This window comes from Eleginops maclovinus, chromosome 2, assembly GCF_036324505.1.
Source record: "Eleginops maclovinus isolate JMC-PN-2008 ecotype Puerto Natales chromosome 2, JC_Emac_rtc_rv5, whole genome shotgun sequence".
NCBI lineage: Eukaryota > Metazoa > Chordata > Actinopteri > Perciformes > Eleginopidae > Eleginops > Eleginops maclovinus.
Window position 1 is genome coordinate 2168920 of NC_086350.1, and position 19440 is coordinate 2188359.

The following is a 19440-nucleotide window of genomic DNA, read 5'->3' on the forward strand; positions in this document are numbered from 1 at the left end:
AGACATGTCGCTCAAAGAGACCAGCACCACATGGACTCAAAATGAACACAAACCTTAAATAATTACTACAAACAGACAGCAAAAAATAACGCCATCAATTAAAACAATACACAGAAAGAGAGGCCTTATCTAAGTATCAAAATATACAAGTAATAACCTGACTACTTCCTGTCACCTTGGGATTACCTCAATATCAAATGGAAATGGAAAACAACAGAATTCAAATATAAGTTTGATGTTTTTTACTCGAGTGTATCATGTAAGAAAACAGAACAATTGGACCTTAGAACAGAAAAAATGAAGCATCAAAAGTTACATTTAATAATAACTACACCTGCCTTTCATTACACATATTCAGGAATTAGCCATATCCTGATTACGTCTTCCCATTACATGTAATCTGTTATTCCCCAAGCATGCATGCGCCTATAAGTGGCATTTTGCAGGTCTGTGCCCCCGGGTGCATTGTCTCGTGATCCGTTCAGGACAATGCCGGATTGTCTCGTTGTTTTTGCTCATTTTTTAGCCTCCAAGATCCTCAGAAACGCATCTGTGCAGCCCGGGTTTGAGCCTTATAAGAGTGCAGTCAGGTTATTTAAACAACACTAAAAGAAAAGAGTTCGTAAAAAGCATGACATGGGAAAAACACACAGTTTCTTCCTCACCACTTGAAGCTTTCTTTGCGTGAACTCTGCTGTTCTCATAATGAATAAACTCAGAGCTGATAATATCTTAATTATAAGTAAGGGACGAGAGGGGAGTCAGGTTTCTCCCATAATAGCACATTCTCACATGATTGTGTGCAATTAAACATGTTGTAATTCTTCCCACGGATGGAGATCACTGTAGTTGGAGGACATATTTACCCAGAATAAACGGTGTATATTTCACAGAGGGATAGAGTTCACTGAGACTTTTGTCTCCTGGTTGTAAATATGTGAGGTTAACCACAGGATTGTGAGCTGGGCTAAAGTGCCGGATCCACATGTAATGTCATTTAATCAGCGCAGCGACACCGAGAGAACAGCCTACAAATGACCGAATACGTGAAGATGCTCGTTAAAGATGTTTGTTGACATTTGACCGCGTGAGACCCCCGCTTTGCTTTCTCAGGGGTTTCTGTGGCTTTGCTTATTGAACTGGTTTTGAAGGCGGCAGACAGGAATGTAATGCAAGAGATTTCCTGTTGCAATGTTCAGCAAAATTAGAGAGAAAGCACGGCTACAGAAGTGCAGTGAGTGGGGCGAAATGCACCAGACGTGCAGAGTTGACACTCCATGTATCACTGCCTCACTGCTTGCTAAGACCTATTAACTGCAGTGTTGTATTTATTGAGTTATTCGCCTCATGTGATTTCTTCTGGCTTAGCATTAACATAACTGAAACAAAGGAACTACTACTACTACTACTAAGCACAATTGCCAGACAGACTCCATACAAAGCAATCTCGATAGTTTCCTCTTTCTTCTTTTTGCAATAAATTGTTCAAATATTTTAAAACAAGTTAACCTACAGACCGATTTCACTCAACCTGTCAGTGGCTATTTAACTGGTTAGCAAACGTTAGCTATATCTATCAAAGAAAATAGCAAACATTATCCATCCATCAAGCTAGCTAGCAATCGTTAGCTATCTACTTTAAGTTGACTATATATCAAACGTGCTAGAAAACATGATCTATCCATCCATTTACCAAACATTAGCTATCTATATAACAAGCTAGCTAGTGAACATTAGCTGGGGTAGCATTCACCAAATGGCTGGCTCTCATGAGTTAGCTTAGTTTTACTACCCAAAGGTTGAACTCTGTCTCACACATTTCATCCCCAGCAGCTCTAAATATCTGCTTACATTTCCTAAATGTGCGTTATTTGGATAAACTCATTTCCTATTTGCAATTTGAATGGTTATTTCCACGTCTGATAACTAATTAAACCTTCTTTTCGTTTAAAAGTGTAAAGAAAGTTCCATTGGCCAGTATAGGACGATAAAGCTGAGAGACGGAAATGTGAACGCGCCCTAGATCAGGCGAAGAAAAAGGTGAATAGCATTTCCAAATCCTAAAATGGCCCTGAGCTCAGGAAACCTGTACTGTAAAAAGACTCTGCAGAGCCCCATAAAGTTTAAATGCATTTAGTTTGATTTGAAAAGTGATCACACATTTCTTTGCTGCTTAGGCTACTCTCTTCCCCCACTTTTCCCTCCTCTCATCTAGGCTATAACTAAAAATGCAGTGACTGCTTAGTCCCCAACAGAAGACATAATACAAATACATTGAGCTTCACATGTTCCTCTTGACCGTCCAAACAGCTGACTGCACATCTTGGGCTTTGTGCATGTCACACCTTCTAAACTTTCCGATGCTCTCTACAGTTTTTACGACTCGGACTTCAAACATTCAACACATGAGTACATGAGCGAGACGATTCCCTGCACACAAAGCAGACCGAAATGAAATATAATTCCCCTCTGATTGCTCTCTCTGCATTAAAATGAAGATGGGGTGGAGTTATCTCACGTGGAAAATGAGCATGTAGATGTACACACTCATTACCCTGAGGAAGTTAAGTCTGGAATTCGAAGTTTAACCTTCAAACTAAAAGGTAAAAAGTATTTACACTCCTAAACTGAACGCACTTATTATGCATTTTAGGAGTCAAACAATATCACTCTATCACAGTTGGTGTTGTTACATAAATGCAGAGGAATAAAGAGTGCAATATCTGCCTCCAAATTGCAGTGGAGTACGTATGAATTAGCATAAAATGGAAAAAGTAAAGTACAAGTACCTCAGAATTGTACTCAAGTAAAGGATTGATAGATTTACTTTCCAACACTGACATTAGATATTCTATATTCGTCTTAAATTATGAATATTTTGTGGGTCAGAGCAGCACGTTTACAGTCATTACACAAGTTTGAAACAAAATAGAATAAAAACTTAGACAACACTTTTCTAGAATAACAGATCTATAACATATCCAGAGAAAGTTGGAATATTCTACAAACATAGTATAAACACACACCACACACAGTTGTTGTTGACGGTGTGTGTGTGTGTGTGTGTCTCTGTCTCCCGTCTAATGCTGATTGAAGAGGATGTGTTGGGACTTCTCTTCAGGAGAGGATCAAACCTCGGAGGAGCTCAGGAAACTCACGAGGATTTTAAACCTCTCCTCCTCCCTCCCTCCCTCTCTGCTCTGTAATCGCTGTGTTGTGGTTGTGAAGCTCCCTCCTCCTCCCCCTCCTCCTCCCTCTCCTCTCCGTATATAAGTGTGGATGTCTGCTTGTGTTTGAGACTCAGAGGGAATGAACGCACGCCTGTCGGACGTACAGAGCCGAGGGCCACCATGACCTCTACGGTGACCCCCAGAGATGAGACCCCCACATCTACAGGTGAGCAGTAAACCTCATAAATCTATTTATACCAGCAGCCTCTCTTCAGGGGAAAACAATGTTCCAATCTCTCTGGATAATCTACAAATTACTGGTTTCAGATTTCTTAAAGAAGTATTTGTTGACTGTGAGGTTTGGGAATTACGCAACAACGTAGAAAACAGTCATGACTACACGTCTATTCAAAAGCATTGTTTTTTTTATGTCAATTAACAGGTTTTAAACAAGTTGATTGATAGCCTGGAATATAGAATATTTAATTACCAGTTCAATATCAACGTGCTTATGGATATTGCATTAGTTCTATTATTCTATACTTCTGTATTTTCTAATTCTTAGACACAAAATAACTCATTTATTGAAAGTCAAAAACTTAAAGGAGCCGCATTCTCCCTCCTTTAATGTTCAGAAAGCTCTTTATGTTTCTCATACTGCCTGTGCTGCAGCTCCTCTTTTCACCCTCTGTCTGAAACCAGAGCCCAGTCTGCTCTGATTGGTTAGCTCTGTTGTGATTGGTCAACCAGCTTAGAGATGTCTTGCCCCCTTAGCCTATCACGTGCAATGTGTTGGAGCGCTAGCCAATAGAAGTGTGTCACTATGTTATGGAAGTAAACAAAGGAGTCCAATGGAGGTGGGGCACAGGGAGTTTTAGCTTTTGTAGACCATTGACGTGCACTAAAACCTATATAACACACTACAGGAAAAGGAAAACCACAGAAAAGCTTTGGACAAAAATGGTGTATTGATCTAAGGTTCACTCAGGTTTTCTTTACCTTTTTTTTAAGGCTACAGATTCCCTATATTTTCATAAAGTAGATCCCTCTCCCTGGAGCTCGATCGCGTTGCAGTTCCAGTTTTTTTTTTTTTGCGGCACGGGAGGCTGATAAAGTGTATTTATAACCTCCGAGGGAGGGAGGGGGCACGCTGGGTGTTACGCGTCTGTTTTGGGTGATGCAGGAAGGGAAAAGGGGGGAGGAGAGGAGGAGGAGGAGGAGGGAGGGAGCGCAATGCCATGCAAGGAATGTTGGCTCACCCTGAACAACAGTGGTGGAAGAAGTGCTCAGATCTTTTACTGAAGGGTGACATAATACGGTGGTAGGATCCTCTGCTGCATTGAGAATATGATATAAAAGGGTCTCATTCTGCTCATTTTCAGCTTCATATCTGAATGTTTCCACGCTTTAATGTTCAAAAAGGTATATTTCTCACCCTGCCTGTGACTGTAAATGACTTATTGATGCAGAGCTTGTAAATGTGGAGCTAATCTCAAATACTTTGTATACTGCTGCTTGATATCCGAATCATGGTTCATGCATGAGTTGATTTCAGCATGCATTAATCTGTAGCTACAGCTGTCAGATACACAGAGTGGAGTAAGGAGTACACTACTGACTTCCAAAGTATGGTGGAGTAGAAGTTTAAAGTAGCATAAAATGAAAAATGCTAAAGTAAAATACCTTAAAAATGTTACTTTATCACGGTCCACCATCCCTGATCTTTCTTTGATGATCTTTTTATTTAATTGGTGCTAGTCTCTTTATTTAATGGTGTACCTTACTCAACTTCAGTCTATAATTACTGTACAAGTAGCTTTATATTATGTACAAGCTAATAAATCTGTTGCTAAAGCTATCAGACAGTCGAGTAAAATATTGACTTCTAAAATGTAGTTTAGAACAAAGAGGTTTAAAATGGAAATAGTTATTTAAAATCCCTCAACATGACGCTGAAGTACACTGAGTATAAATACTTTCTTACATTTCTACACTGCTAAACAATACCCTAGATTGTTTTTGGCTCGACCGTTCTGCTTTAAAGCTGCACACCACGAGAGGAGACACTTAAAGTCTCAGTGAGGTGGAGCTTCAGTCATTTAAAGCGCTGACTCATAAAGACTTACAGTAAATATTCAAAGAGATGAAAAACACGGGAGGTCACGGGAGGTTTTCCTTTAAGGAAGAACATCTGGATTAAAGTTCATCCCAGGCGGCTGTTAAACTGTGTGTGGGAGCTGGTTGTGGTCCAGTCTGCCCTCCGCACAGAGGAGGTTAACAAGTCTGGGGTTAAAGATCAGAAGCTGAAGCAGCGAGTCTTGATTGGCTAACGGGATTTCAGGACTTGGCTCTGCAGCAAAGGTGTAAAGTACATTTACTCAAGGTACTTTGTACTTCTACTCCACTACAGTTCAGAGGTAAATGGTGTACTTTTACTCCACTACATGTATTTAACGCCTTTAGTTGCTAGGCAGATTAGGATTAATGATGGTAAATATAATCAGCCCTTAAATCAGACTGTAGTTCACCTGCAGTAAATCCAGCAGCTACCCTGCAGTATACAAAGCCATTCAAACTAGCTGCACCTTTACCAGCTCTGAGAACACTTTAATGATCAATCATTATAAAACAGATCAGAGATATTATTCTGAAATGGACCAATCAGACAATGACTACTTTTACTGTCGATACTTTAAGTACATTTAGAGGAGAGTACTTTCTACTTTCACTGGAGGAACATTTAGAATACTTTCACTGTGACAGAGTATTCCTACACTCTGGTACTTCTACTTTACTCAAGTACAAGATCTGAGTACTTCTACTTTACTCAAGTACAAGACCTGAGTACTTCTACTTTACTCAAGTACAAGATCTGAGTACTTCTACTTTACTCAAGTACAAGACCTGAGTACTTCTACTTTACTCAAGTACAAGATCTGAGTACTACTACTTTACTCAGTACAAGATCTGAGTACTTCTACTTTACTCAAGTACAAGATCTGAGTACTTCTACTTTACTCAAGTACAAGATCTGAGTACTACTACTTTACTCAGTACAAGATCTGAGTACTTCTACTTTACTCAAGTACAAGACCTGAGTACTTCTACTTTTACTCAAGTACAAGACCTGAGTACTTCTACTTTACTCAAGATCTGAGTACTTCTACTTTACTCAAGTACAAGATCTGAGTACTTCTACTTTACTCAAGTACAAGACCTGAGTACTTCTACTTTTACTCAAGTACAAGACCTGAGTACTTCTACTTTTACTCAAGTACAAGATCTGAGTACTTCTACTTTACTCAAGTACAAGATCTGAGTACTTCTACTTTACTCAAGTACAAGATCTGAGTACTTCTACTTTATTCAAGAACAAGATCTGAGTACTTCTACTTTACTCAAGTACAAGACCTGAGTACTTCTACTTTACTCAAGTACAAGACCTGAGTACTTCTACTTTACTCAAGTACAAGATCTGAGTACTTCTACTTTACTCAAGTACAAGATCTGAGTACTTCTACTTTACTCAAGAACAAGATCTGCGTACTTCTACTTTACTCAAGAACAAGATCTGAGTACTTCTACTTTACTCAAGTACAAGATCTGAGTACTTCTACTTTACTCAAGTACAAGATCTGAGTACTTCTACTTTACTCAAGTACAAGATCTGAGTACTTCTACTTTACTCAAGTACAAGACCTGAGTACTTCTACTTTTACTCAAGTACAAGATCTGAGTACTTCTACTTTACTCAAGTACAAGACCTGAGTACTTCTACTTTACTCAAAGCCTTTGTCACATGACTCTTGTCAGCCAATAAGAAGCGTCTCTGAATGCTTAGAGCTCTAAAATAATGAAGGAATACCAGAATAAACCGATTGAAAGGTTTCGATTCTCTACGTTAGTATTTTGATCTGCATTAATTTGGATCTCTGAGGTCATCCATCGCGTTTCTCTTTTTTTCCCTTTAAATCCTCCTCAAACCCGAACTCTCCATCTCCTTCCTTCTGTTGTTTGGCGCTGCTCAGTGGAAATGTTCCGGCCTTCCTCTCTGGCTTTTTTTCTCCGCCTCTCGTGTGAGGAACAAGAATCACGACCACATTTCAGCCACCAGGAATATTTGATGAAATGCTTCTCTCTGCTCTGGTTAACGCGCTTCAACCAGCGCAGTGTGTGAAGTGCTGAAGCAGAGTGGAGCTGCTGAGTGTGTGAGCTGGCGATGAAGGACACAAAACATTCAAATCTGTAATCCTTTATTCATCCTGAGGCGAGGCGCTGTACAGATGATTGGCTACCATTTAAAAAAGCTGCTGAAAATATTAAATTAAGAGGCAAGAAGAAGGTACACCACCATACATACAAATAACAGCAACTGTAGAAGAGGAACTCCCTCTGGAGGTAACAAAGGAATTCTAGCCTTGGTAGACCATTTACATGCACTAAAACCTATAGAACACACTATAGGAGAGGGAAAACCCCAAAAAGCATAAAAGAGCCTCTTCAAAGTTGCAGACAGACTTGCAGAAACTTAAAAACATGCAGGTATTTATTTATCAGTCACAGATTCAGGCCTGCAGGTGCATCACGGGACATCTTTCTGGCTGTTGGAACAGATTATTGCGACAGATGGTGCATGTGAGGGAATCTGTTATTTTGGCTCCTGTCGCTCGGCCCTCCATCAGGGGTCCGGCTCGATTCCCAAACATCAAACGGAGGACAAGCTTCTTCCTCTCCTGGCATCGCTGAATGTCCTCCTCAGCTTCATTTACTCCTGAGTTTGAAATGCTTTTCTCTGGGCTTCAAATCCACTCGTGTTCCAGGAGTCACTGGGGAGAAATTGAGCTCCTTCGAGGTTGCTGCGCATAAACGGCTTAAGGAGTAAATCATTGTGAAGGAATACATTTGTAAAGTACCTCTGTGTGTAAGGAGCCAAACTGAGCCCCAGCATTAAGATAGTGAACTGCTATCAGTAATTTGGAGATATGCAGGGTGCCAACATCATATCTTCCTTTTGGCCTTTGGCCCACATCATCATGTCGGCCAAAGACCCGTCCACACTTCAGACACTGGCAGCTTCCCTTCCCATTCGCCCCAGTTTTTCAGACAGAGACACTGTAAATTAGACGGTTGCTCTGCTTCGTGTTTTTGTTGAATGACTGCTCCACAAGAACCACAGACATCAACAGACTCTTATCTTAAATCGAAGCCAGACCGGTCCGCGGCTCCGAGCTACTCTGGATAAATAATTCACTTTGACACGAAGCCAGAGTTTAAACATGAACAGGAATGAATTCAATCGGAGGCGGCCCCCTCCATCCTTCACCAGCATCGAACCATTGACTGCGGAGCACGATGGATTGGTCCATCAGCCGTAGACTAAGGTTGCATAATAGTTTTTAATCAAACTACTTGTTGTCCTAACCTGAAAGACCTCTGCACCGTGGCTATTGACCAGTCTTGCAGGATTCTTGTTGTTCTGAATGTGTATCCTCCTCCTCCTCCTCCTCCTCCTCCTGCTCCTCACCAACCCTAACCTTAACTTTCGCTGACATAGTAGTACATCCTTTACTGGTTAGGAAAAACGGTATCTGCAAAAATAATATTTTGACAAAGGACTTACTGTTTCACTCCTCCTTCAATAAGTGGATTTATTAGACGCCACTTTGAGCAATGGGAAATGATCATGAGACATTTACCTGACAGACCTTTTATCAACTAAAGGAGAAAACCATCCAGAGTTTCATTTCAAATAATTGGTAATTCAAGTCCCCTTTAGAAAGATAGGTGTTTGTGACCTTTCGCTCAGACCTGTGACCTCTTCACACACGTTCACACACGTTCACACATGTGAGTGGGTACACTCTCACGCCTGTTCTTAGATTGGTTTTATTGTTTGGGGCTGAGCCCAGATGCTTCGTTAGACACCTTATGTGTGACCGGGATGTCACGTTGTCCTACATTGTTTAGTCTGCTACTCTGAGAATGTTGATTATTGGAACTAGTTAACACCTCTTCCTATCCCTGAGACCTTCAGAATTGGTTTGGCAACCGCTGTGGCAACTCGTGTCTACCGCAAATGTCTTGTCAATTCTCCGGCCGTAACTCTGAATAAATCCAACAGTGTTTTGACATCAAGTTCCTGCTCTCCAACGTCTCTCTGTTTTGTCTCCATTGCTTCAGAAGTTTCCACCACACTTAAACTGGGGTCACACCTTAAATGAGCAGTATTGACTTTACATACAACTCAAGCATGTATGTTCTGCAAAGGAAGCTCTGTGAGAGAGACACTGCTGCTCGAACACATCTGATGTTAATACATCTACAACACACACTGGATAATGTACTCAGGAATAACTGACAAACGCTATGAGAGTCAATTGAGAGCATAAAGACAGACAGAGTCTACAATGGAGAACAATTGCTCCCACATGCAAGTAAACAAAGTGTCTTTATCCATCTTGTGTTAGTAAGACAACCACTTTTGGTGTCCTCTGCTTATACACACTCTACCTTTACAGAGTTGTTTTAGCTGCCAGAGCTGAACCGAACCTGAGAGCTGATAGATCAGAAAGCGTTTGAATTAATTGTTGTTTTAAAAGGTGATATGAGTTGATTTGCAAGACTCAAGGAAGTTCATAAATAAGGTGGACAGGACCATTGATACTTCAATATGTTCTGAGTCTTACAATCTTTTGAGAAAGTTGGAAGCATCACCTGCAGAAATAAGCAGAAACTAATCAAATAAGTATCCACAGAGGTTCACTAACCAGTGTTGCATGTTGAGAGTTATGTATCTGTAAACTGATCAGTGAAGGGATTATAAAGATCTGTCAGTTCTGATGTCTCTGTAAGTAAAGTTCAGAGATTTCCAGCTCAAGGAGAATGATCAGACACATTCCTATCATCAAATCTCTCCCGTTCTGGAAGTGCTTTCAGCCTGACTATTATTAAGTCAGACGTTCACTGTAGTGCTGCAGCACAGTGGGCTTTGAAAGAGGATCTGCTTTCACTAAGTGCAAGCAGTCAAATTATTTCCAAACCTTCAGGGAGAAACTGGCAGGAGCACAAAGAGAGGAAACGACTTTGATTCCAAAACGACAGATCGGAAAAAAAAAACAACTCTCATAAACTTTGAACAACTTCTCAGGACTACTAGCCAACACGCTTAGCGGTGGAGACGTGAAGTCATGTGACCGTGCTGTAGTTCCTATATAGCCCAACATTAGCCGCCTTTAGCTTAGCGGTGGTGACGTGAAGTCATGTGACCGTGCTGTAGTTCCTTTGTAGCCCAACATTAGCTACCTTTAGCTTAGCGGTGGTGACCTGAAGTCATGTGACCGTGCTGTAGTTCCTTTATAGCCCAACATTAGCTACCTTTAGCTCAGCGGTGGAGACGTGAAGTCATGTGACCGTGCTGTAGTTCCTTTATAGCCCAACATTAGCCGCCTTTAGCTTAGCGGTGGTGACCTGAAGTCATGTGACCGTGCTGTAGTTCCTTTATAGCCCATGAGCTTTTTACTTCAGAACTCATACAGTGGTGTAAATATGTGCAGATTATTCTGCTGAACAAACTTTTTTTTTCGAGAGCTCTTCCGGGGCGGCCTACAAAAATACGTGACCACCGCTCACTCCGGGGCTCGTGATAATGCATCATCTTTAGTTACAGAGCATCTTTGGTGAAAGCATGACAGACAGAGAGGAAATCAAACGTCAGATTTGTCTCTCTGCTCTCCGACTGCATGTTGGATTCCTCCAGCTGTTTCAGATGCGACACTGAATCTCTCTGAGGGTTTTGGCAGGGAGCCCTGTTATTGTGGCCTGAGGCTGCGGCTCTGGTTAGAGGAGGACGAGCTGTGGACAGAGAAGTAGCTGAAGTCCTCCTTACAGTCCCTGGGTGTCAACTCACTTCCTCTCTGTGACATCTGAACCCCGGGTGCCATGGGAAGAGCCAAGGACTATTTATGTCTTACTTGGACGTAGTGGAAAGAGTACAAACTGGGGCCACTAAAAATATGACAAATCATCCTGTGGGAAGCAAAATTAACAGCCTATTATCTGTAAACCCAGTCATAATTGATTAAAGCTGCAATAGACAACTGTTTTTATTGCATATAAATCATCTCAAAACCCCAAAGATATTCAGTTTACATTCACACGAGACACGTAAAAGCAACAAATCTGTTACGTTCGGGAGGTTAATAGGATCCAAACTCAGAATAAGGGGAAGGAATTCAAAGTGTAACCAAAAGCGAGCTATATTTAACAAAAGCCGTACATCCAAAATATAAAAAACTTCAAGGACAGGCTAGGTGAAACAAAAGCAAAGAAGAAGACTAAACTGAACACAAACCAGGAACACTCGGAGGACAGACCAGGGACATCCAGGACACACCAAGAACAAAAACGGGGAGAAAAGGGAGACGAAGTGAAGAGGAACACAAGGGAAAGCGAGACTGAATACACAGGGACCCATCACAACACAGGTGATCACAAGAAGACAATCAGACACAGGAAGTAACAACACCAGGAGAAGATCAGTGTCAAAATAATCCTCTAAAATAAGAAGCACATAATCTATTATCAAAATACAGTAGTCAGCTAATAATATCCACTGATGTGTTATTCAATTTAGCTCTTTAATCAAAGCTTGTGCAGTTATGTTTAACAGGTAATGAGACTCTGCACACTACAGATGTTCCCGAAACCGAACCTCCAAAACAGAAGATCGATTCGAGCCTCTGAATCCAGATTTTTTTGGGCAAATATTCAGATTCAATAAGTTGCAATAAACCAAATGGCTTATGCATAAAGTCAGTTTGTCTGTCCATGGTATTAAAAGGGATCACCGAGGAATTTTAAATGTCAACAGCTGGAATATAAATGATTTAATTTCTGCAGCGCGTCGACTACAGCCCAGATGTTTTAACAGTCTCATTAAATCACATGCAAAAGAAAATGTGAAAAACTGTCATGATGCTTTGTGGTGCTCGGCAGTAAGAACAGAAGTTGTGGACAATAAGTTTCAGAGTCATTTCACAAAACTGTAAAACTCATCCATAAACTCACAAACAATATAAAACCAGTCTCAGGGTCAAAGGAAGTTGAGGAGTCTCCATGCTGTCATTAAAGGCTCTGGGGAGGTGCTGCTTATTCTGTCAGTCTGTAAGAGAAATGCAGCATCTTTTTATATCTTAAGTGCGTTATATTGTTGGAGGAGCCGAGGAATTAAGACTTTCATTGCCAACAATTACTCTGAAGCTGTTGTGCATGTGACAATAAAGCCTTTTGACTCTTTAAATCGGGTCGGGACTCAGCACTTTGTTTACAGACAACATCGCTGAGCAGGCGTTGGAGGAGGTAAATAAACCAAGACAAGGCTGGATACCTCACACACATCAGACTCCCTCATTGTAATAGAGCAGCGCAGCAGAGTTGGAAAAAAGGGAATCCAGAAGCGCAAAAATACTGATTCTTTACTGGGTTTGGGACTCATTCCAGCACCACTTTATGCAGGCATGGAAAGAGAAATTAAGTCAAATTCAAAACCATGAAATAAAAAACAAACACCTGTGGTCATGCTCACTTTTGGAGCTATAACTGTCTTTGTTTCCAGCACAGAAACATTCTACCTTTCTGTTTTTCTCTTCCCTTCCCCCTTCAGGATGATTGACAGCTGCTCCTCCTGATCCCCAGGATGCCTGTGGTGCCGGTGGGCGGGGCATCCTCCACCAACCAGGTCGTTCCCGTCGCCCTCACCTGCTCCTGGCTGCTCCTGCTCTTCCACGCCGCCTTCGGTCAGAAGCCCGCCAAGCTGCCTCTGATTCCCCGCAAGCCCTTCATCGCCGCCTGGAACGCCCCGCTGGACATGTGCACCATCAAGTACAACGTCACCTACCAACGCCGACCGCCTCTTCCACATCCACGGGAGCCCGCGGGCCGATTGGACGGGTCAGAACGTCACCATCTTCTACGCCAACCGCCTGGGGTACTACCCTCACTACACGCCTCAGGGAGTGGCGGTGCACGGTGGGGTGCCGCAGAACTGCAGCCTGGACCTCCACCTGGTGAAGGCCTACCAGGACATCAACCACTTCATCCCCTCGGAGGACTTCCGCGGCCTCGCCGTCATCGACTGGGAGTTCTGGCGGCCTCAGTGGAGCCGTAACTGGCACAAGAAGGACATCTACCGGCAGAAGTCCAGAGAGCTGGCCGCCAAGGCATATGCAAATGTGACGGAGGCTCAGGTGGAGGAGCTGGCACGGAGGAGGTTTGAAAAGAGCGCCAAGGCGTTCATGCAAAGGACTATCCAGCTGGGGACTCGCCTTCGCCCCAACGGACTCTGGGGTTTCTACCTCTACCCCGATTGCCACAACTACAACCTGCACGAGCAGAACTACACCGGCTTCTGCCCCCTGCTGGAGAGGCTGAGGAACGACGAGCTGCTGTGGCTGTGGAACAGCAGCACGGCGCTCTTCCCCTCCGTCGCCATCAGGAAGAGTCACTCCAACAGCATCAGCAACCTGCACTTCGCCCAGCACCGGATCCGAGAGTCGCTCCGCGTCGCAGCACTCACCTCCAAGGAGTACGAACTCCCTACATACGTGTACCTGAGGCTGGGCTACAGGGACGAGGCCATGGCCTTCCTCACCATGGTAGGAGATAAATGTAGATGAACAAAGTAGATTATCTGATTTACAAAGTTTGCTCTCTTATTTTCCACATTGCTCCTAGAATTTGGAGCTCAACCTCCATCAGCTGCATGTTGCACAGATATATTTCTTCAGCCTGTTTTAGCGGCCCAGTCGCATTAAGACATTTCTAACGTCTGTTCCACTGTGACCACGTCTGGGATGTGAGTTGTCTGTTTAATAACGACAATGAAATGTCCTTTAACGTCACACTTATACTGTTTCTTTATTCTGCACAAAAAGGAAACGGAATAAATGTAATTTAATGGAAAGAATGGCCTGCTGAGCTCAATTTAGACTGGAAAAACTGAAGCAGCCCTACAAGCAAGGTTTAGTTAGTACTCACAAGTTCATGGGATGTCAGCAGAAAGGTGTGAGGTGGTTTCCAGTCCAACAGGGTGCTCCATCTGACCGCGATTGGGAAATATCGGCTTCCCACCCAGTCCCCTGGTCGTCTATCCCAGAGTCACTGAAACTTACACTCACGTTACTTTAGCTTTTAGCCTGGAGCTTCATCCTGCAGAACGTGTCCTCTAAAGCCTTATAGGTAGTACATTTATGAACCCACATTTTCATTTTTAGAAGGATGTGTTGTAGAGAAGCTTCACAAGCCATAATATCTAATGCAACTCACACAGAAATACTTAACAAAGACAGTTCAACACTGGCTGTTTGCACAGACTGGGGGTCTTAATTTACTCCTTCACTCCTGCCATCTAGTGGAGATCGACAGAAAAGCAGCTCAGATAAAAACCATGCTTTGGTTTTCTTGTTCTCCATAAATTACATAACCACAACCACAATTCTTCCCCCTAACCGATTAAATATGTCCATTTGTTTGTGCAGGTTTCAAGATTCATTACATTTGAATAAATCCATGCATGTGGAGGAAAATCCATCCTGAAAACAGCTTTGCATTTTAGTTAATGAAATATTTCCTTGTGCTTCACATACAACTTTCATTGGACTCTGGGCCCAGTGTTGTTAAAGTAGATGTGCTTAGATGATTAAATGTGTGTCAGTGAGGGGAACAGACCGCAAGACGTGACTTCCAGCTTTGTGTTTCCTGCAGAGAGACTTGATCCACACCATCGGAGAGAGCGCTGCCCTGGGAGCTGCAGGCTTCGTCATCTGGGGAGACCTGAACCTCACCTCCTCCAGGGTGGGTTTCTCCTTGCCTGTTTCCAAAAATAAAATAAAATCGTATCCCTCTCTTTCTTTGAAAGGTTGCCCACAGAGGGGAAGTATGTCCTGACTTCCTCTGTTATAAAATGATTGGTTAATCCACAAAGAGGATTTGAATACACGTCATGTTGATTTACTGCCACGTGTTTCCTTTCTAATTTGCACCGTTGAGACAGAAGTCTTTCCTCAAAGCTTCTTGATTTGTTTTGGACTCCAAACAAACCACAGCAGTAGTAAATATAGCCAGACAATAGAGAGCTGACATCATGTGGTCGTGGCGTGTCGTGAAACCACTCCAACAATTTTACAAACTATAATACACATGTTTTTATGGCCTGCAGTTATGCTGGAAACAAGTTCATCTAGGAAGCATCTCAGGCAGTCAGGGAGTTCATTTTCAGCTGATATTCACATATATGTTCCACTTCAGCTGCTTCATGGTTTATTCCTGCCATCAAATGTTTTCTGAAACACATCATGGGGAAGTATTTTCCTAAAAAAGGTTGAAAAAGGCCCGATGTTGGTCCGAAATCTGGGGGTAGACAAGCTACAAATTAGAGCCTCAGCCCAATCTGGGACCTAAATCATGTCATCAAGCATCCGATGCTAGGATCCCTTAAAAACAAATGAAATGATGGCAACTTCAGCAACTTTATGGTTTATTTCTCCCATCAAATGTTTTCTGAAACACATCATGGTGAACTATGTTCCTAATGTTAAAGAAAAAAAGGTTGAAAAAAGTCCCAATTTCGGTTGGTCTGAAATCTGGGGGTAGACAAGTCACGAATTAGAGCATTAGCCCAATCTGGGACCTAAATGTATGTCAATCAAGCATCCGATACTAGGAAGCCTTAAAAACAAATGAAATTAAGGCTGATTGACTTCATGGCTTGTCCAAGGTTTTCTGAAACATCTCGTGAACTTTTATGGCACGGAGAAAAGTAAAAGCGTTCCTCAAAATCAGGTCACATTTGGGATTCAATGCTAGAAAGCAGCGCGACCACTTGTATCTTAAAACTCTATTGGGCTGCAGTGGGTTTACCAGAGCTTGCTTGGTCCAAGTACTAGCCTACTGCCACTGGAAACTTAAACCAGCAGCTGAACTGGAGTCACATCATGACTGTTGTGTGTCGTTTTGTTTCCACAGTTTAACTGCACCAAGGTGAAAACGCTCCTGAGCCACCGCCTGGGACAGTACATCACCAACGTGACGCGAGCCGCCGAGGTCTGCAGCGACTTCCTGTGCCAGGGGAACGGCCGCTGCGTCCGCCGCAACCCCATCGCCCGGCACTACCTCCACCTGAGCGCCACCAGCTACCACATCCACGCCTCCGACGACGGGGACTTCTCGGTCACCGGGTGGCACTCGCAGCACGAGCTGCAGCTGCTCACCAAGAGGTTTCGCTGCCACTGCTACGAGGGCCACGAGGGCGAGCGCTGCGACTCCGTCAACATCGTGAGGGAGGACGACGAGCCGCGGCGGGAGGAGGAGGAGGACGAGGAGAAGGAGAGGAAGAGGACCGAGTGGGAGGACGAGCAGGGTGAACGGTGGGAGGGAGGGGAGAGCGAGGCGCCGGCGAACACCTGCAGCCTTCTCCTGATGGTGCTGATGCTCCTGCTGAACTTATCGCTAGTAAAGACGGTCGTATGATGACACGGATGTTAGTTTTTAACCTACAGACAATGTTTGTATTACTTGAGATGGAGAAAGACTGGAATTGAACCCGAGATGATACTGATCAGCCGATACACCACAACATGTTGTGACTATGAGTGATTCTAAAGAAAGTCTCGTTCCAGACCAACGAATCAGTGCAAACATCTCTGCACACGGGTCCTTCAGAACAGTATCATTTTGTATGATACTGTATGTATGTGTTCTCCGTCCGGACCAGATCTGGTGCTGTACTCATTATCCACAGTATTCCGGTCTGCCTTTACCACAAAATGTTCATCATCGGTTCCCAGAGTTCAAAACGATTCTTATAATTGCTTTTTTACGGTTTTAATTGGGATTAAAATTCATGCTCAGCAAGGCGCTACATTTGAATTTAAGCTGACTGCTAACATGCTAACGTAAAGCAGGAAGATACTGTTTACCTAGCCTACCATTTCTGTTTAGCATGTTAGCATGGTAACATTTGCTATGTAGCATTTAGCAGAAAGCTAAGCTGAGGCTCGTTTCAGGTGTTTCGTTAAAAAAGAAATGTTGGAGGATATCCCATACATGCAGAGGTGGAAGAAGTACTCAGATACTGTACTCAGTAAAGTACAAGTACTCAGAGCTTGTACTTGAGTAAAGTAGAAGTACTCAGGTCTTGTACTTGAGTAAAGTAGAAGTACTCAGGTCTTGTACTTCAGTAAAAGTAGAAGTACTCAGATCTTGTACTTGAGTAAAGTAGAAGTACTCAGGTCTTGTACTTGAGTAAAGTAGAAGTACTCAGATCTTGTACTTGAGTAAAGTAGAAGTACTCAGGTCTTGTACTTGAGTAAAAGTAGAAGTACTCAGATCTTGTACTTGAGTAAAGTAGAAGTACTCAGATCTTGTACTTGAGTAAAGTAGAAGTACTCAGATCTTGTACTTGAGTAAAGTAGAAGTACTCAGATCTTGTACTTGAGTAAAGTAGAAGTACTCAGATCTTGTACTTGAGTAAAGTAGAAGTACTCAGATCTTGTACTTGAGTAAAGTAGAAGTACCAGAGTGTAGGAATACTCTGTCACAGTAAAAGTATTCTAAATGTTCCTCCAGTGAAAGTAGAAAGTACTCTCCTCTAAATGTACTTAAAGTAGCGACAGTAAAAGTAGTCATTGTCTGATTGGTCCATTTCAGAATAATATCTCTGATATGTTTTATAATGATTGATCATTAAAGTGTTCTCAGAGCTGGTAAAGGTGCAGCTAGTTCGAATGGCTTTGTATACTGCAGGGTAGCTGCTGGATTTACTGCAGGTGAACTACAGTCTGATTTAAGGGGGATTATATTTACCATCATTCATCCTAATCTGCCTAGCAACTGAAGGGATTAAATACATATAGTGGAGTAAAAGTACAAGTACCTCAGAATTGTATTTAAGTACTTTAGTAAATCTACTTAGTGACTTTACACCTCTGCATATATGTCAACATCTTTCCTGTGGGGGGGGGGGGTTAAATGTTTTTAGCAATTGTTAAAGCAAACCATCCAATCAATTTTAAGACATTTCATTAAAAACACCAAAGTCGACCTCATGGTGGCGCTACAGGAACAGGCAAGTGATTACCAAAGTGTGTAGGGTTCATCCTTTAGGAGACGTGTCATGCTAACCAATGCCAGTTTAGTATTGCTGGTGGCCATTGAAAGGAAATACCACCACATGCTGCCGAGTGGAGGAAAAATACTCAACCAATGGTGTTCAATGTGAAATGAAAACAGCTGCTCAGTTAAAAAGTAACAGGACATTTATTTTGCAAATGAAGGTTTGGTTGGTTTTACCTCAGGTGAACTGTGTTTGACCTCTGCAACAATCTGCACTGCCTATCCAGCCAACAACTGCATCCATTCTTCCAGGATTGTTAGAAATACATGAGTGACAATGAGGGGATCTTCTAGCGTCTGCAGAGCCTAGGAACGGAGACATGATCCTCCATCTTTGTTTTATGGAGGTACAATGGCCATAACTATAATCTAAAAACCAAAGGGTGCTACTCCTCACAGCCATATGTAGGTAAGATAATCACTAATATGAGACGCGTGGTCTGTGGGGACTTTAAAGACATCCTTTAAGATTTGCTGTTGGTTTATTTCTAACCCCATGACACTTGATGTGCTGTTGTTGCACATGGCATTATACGTAGATGAAGTGTGTAGTTCTTTGTACTGTTACTTACCTTTATACTGCCAGGAAACGCCACATATTTTAAACTAATGGGACATATGTTAGAGGTGCTATGGACTTCCAAATACCTGTATCCTTTCTATATGGATATAAGGAGAAGAGGATCAGGTCTGTGTTTTAGTCATATTACAGAGGTTGGTGTTACTATATCTGAGTTTGGAAGAATCCAACACACTGACGAAACACTGAACAGGAAGTAAGAGATGGCACATACTGTATCTGAATTATAATGATGACAAAGAGGCTTCCTGTGTTTCTTCAATGCCTAGTTCTTGCCAAAGAAGAATCATCTGTTGCAAAACCATGACAAAGGGGAAAGCTGCACAAATACTTTGTACTAAGAAAGAGTCGGAAAAAAACATGTTCCATTCCTGAGCGTTGATGCCTCCAGTTGTTTTAAATTATCTGGCTTTTCTCTCTTCATTTTGTCTGGAACAATTCAAGCTTGAGCAAACAGAACATAGAAGCTAACAGAGATGCCAAAGCTGACAAAAACCATTTCCATTCAGTGCTCTGGCTTCT

General features: G+C 42.4%; 1 protein-coding gene across 1 annotated transcript; it reads left to right on the top strand.

Annotated features, from left to right (window-relative positions):
- The first annotated feature begins 3299 nt into the window (after positions 1–3299).
- hyal4 (hyaluronidase 4) lies at positions 3300–17465 on the top strand. Its single transcript, XM_063876534.1, is given in 5 exon segments — positions 3300–3396; positions 12832–13062; positions 13064–13822; positions 14931–15020; positions 16191–17465. Coding segments are annotated over 4 exon segments (1551 nt in total). The 5' UTR covers positions 3300–3396; positions 12832–12864; the 3' UTR covers positions 16695–17465.
- Positions 17466–19440: the final 1975 nt, after the last annotated feature.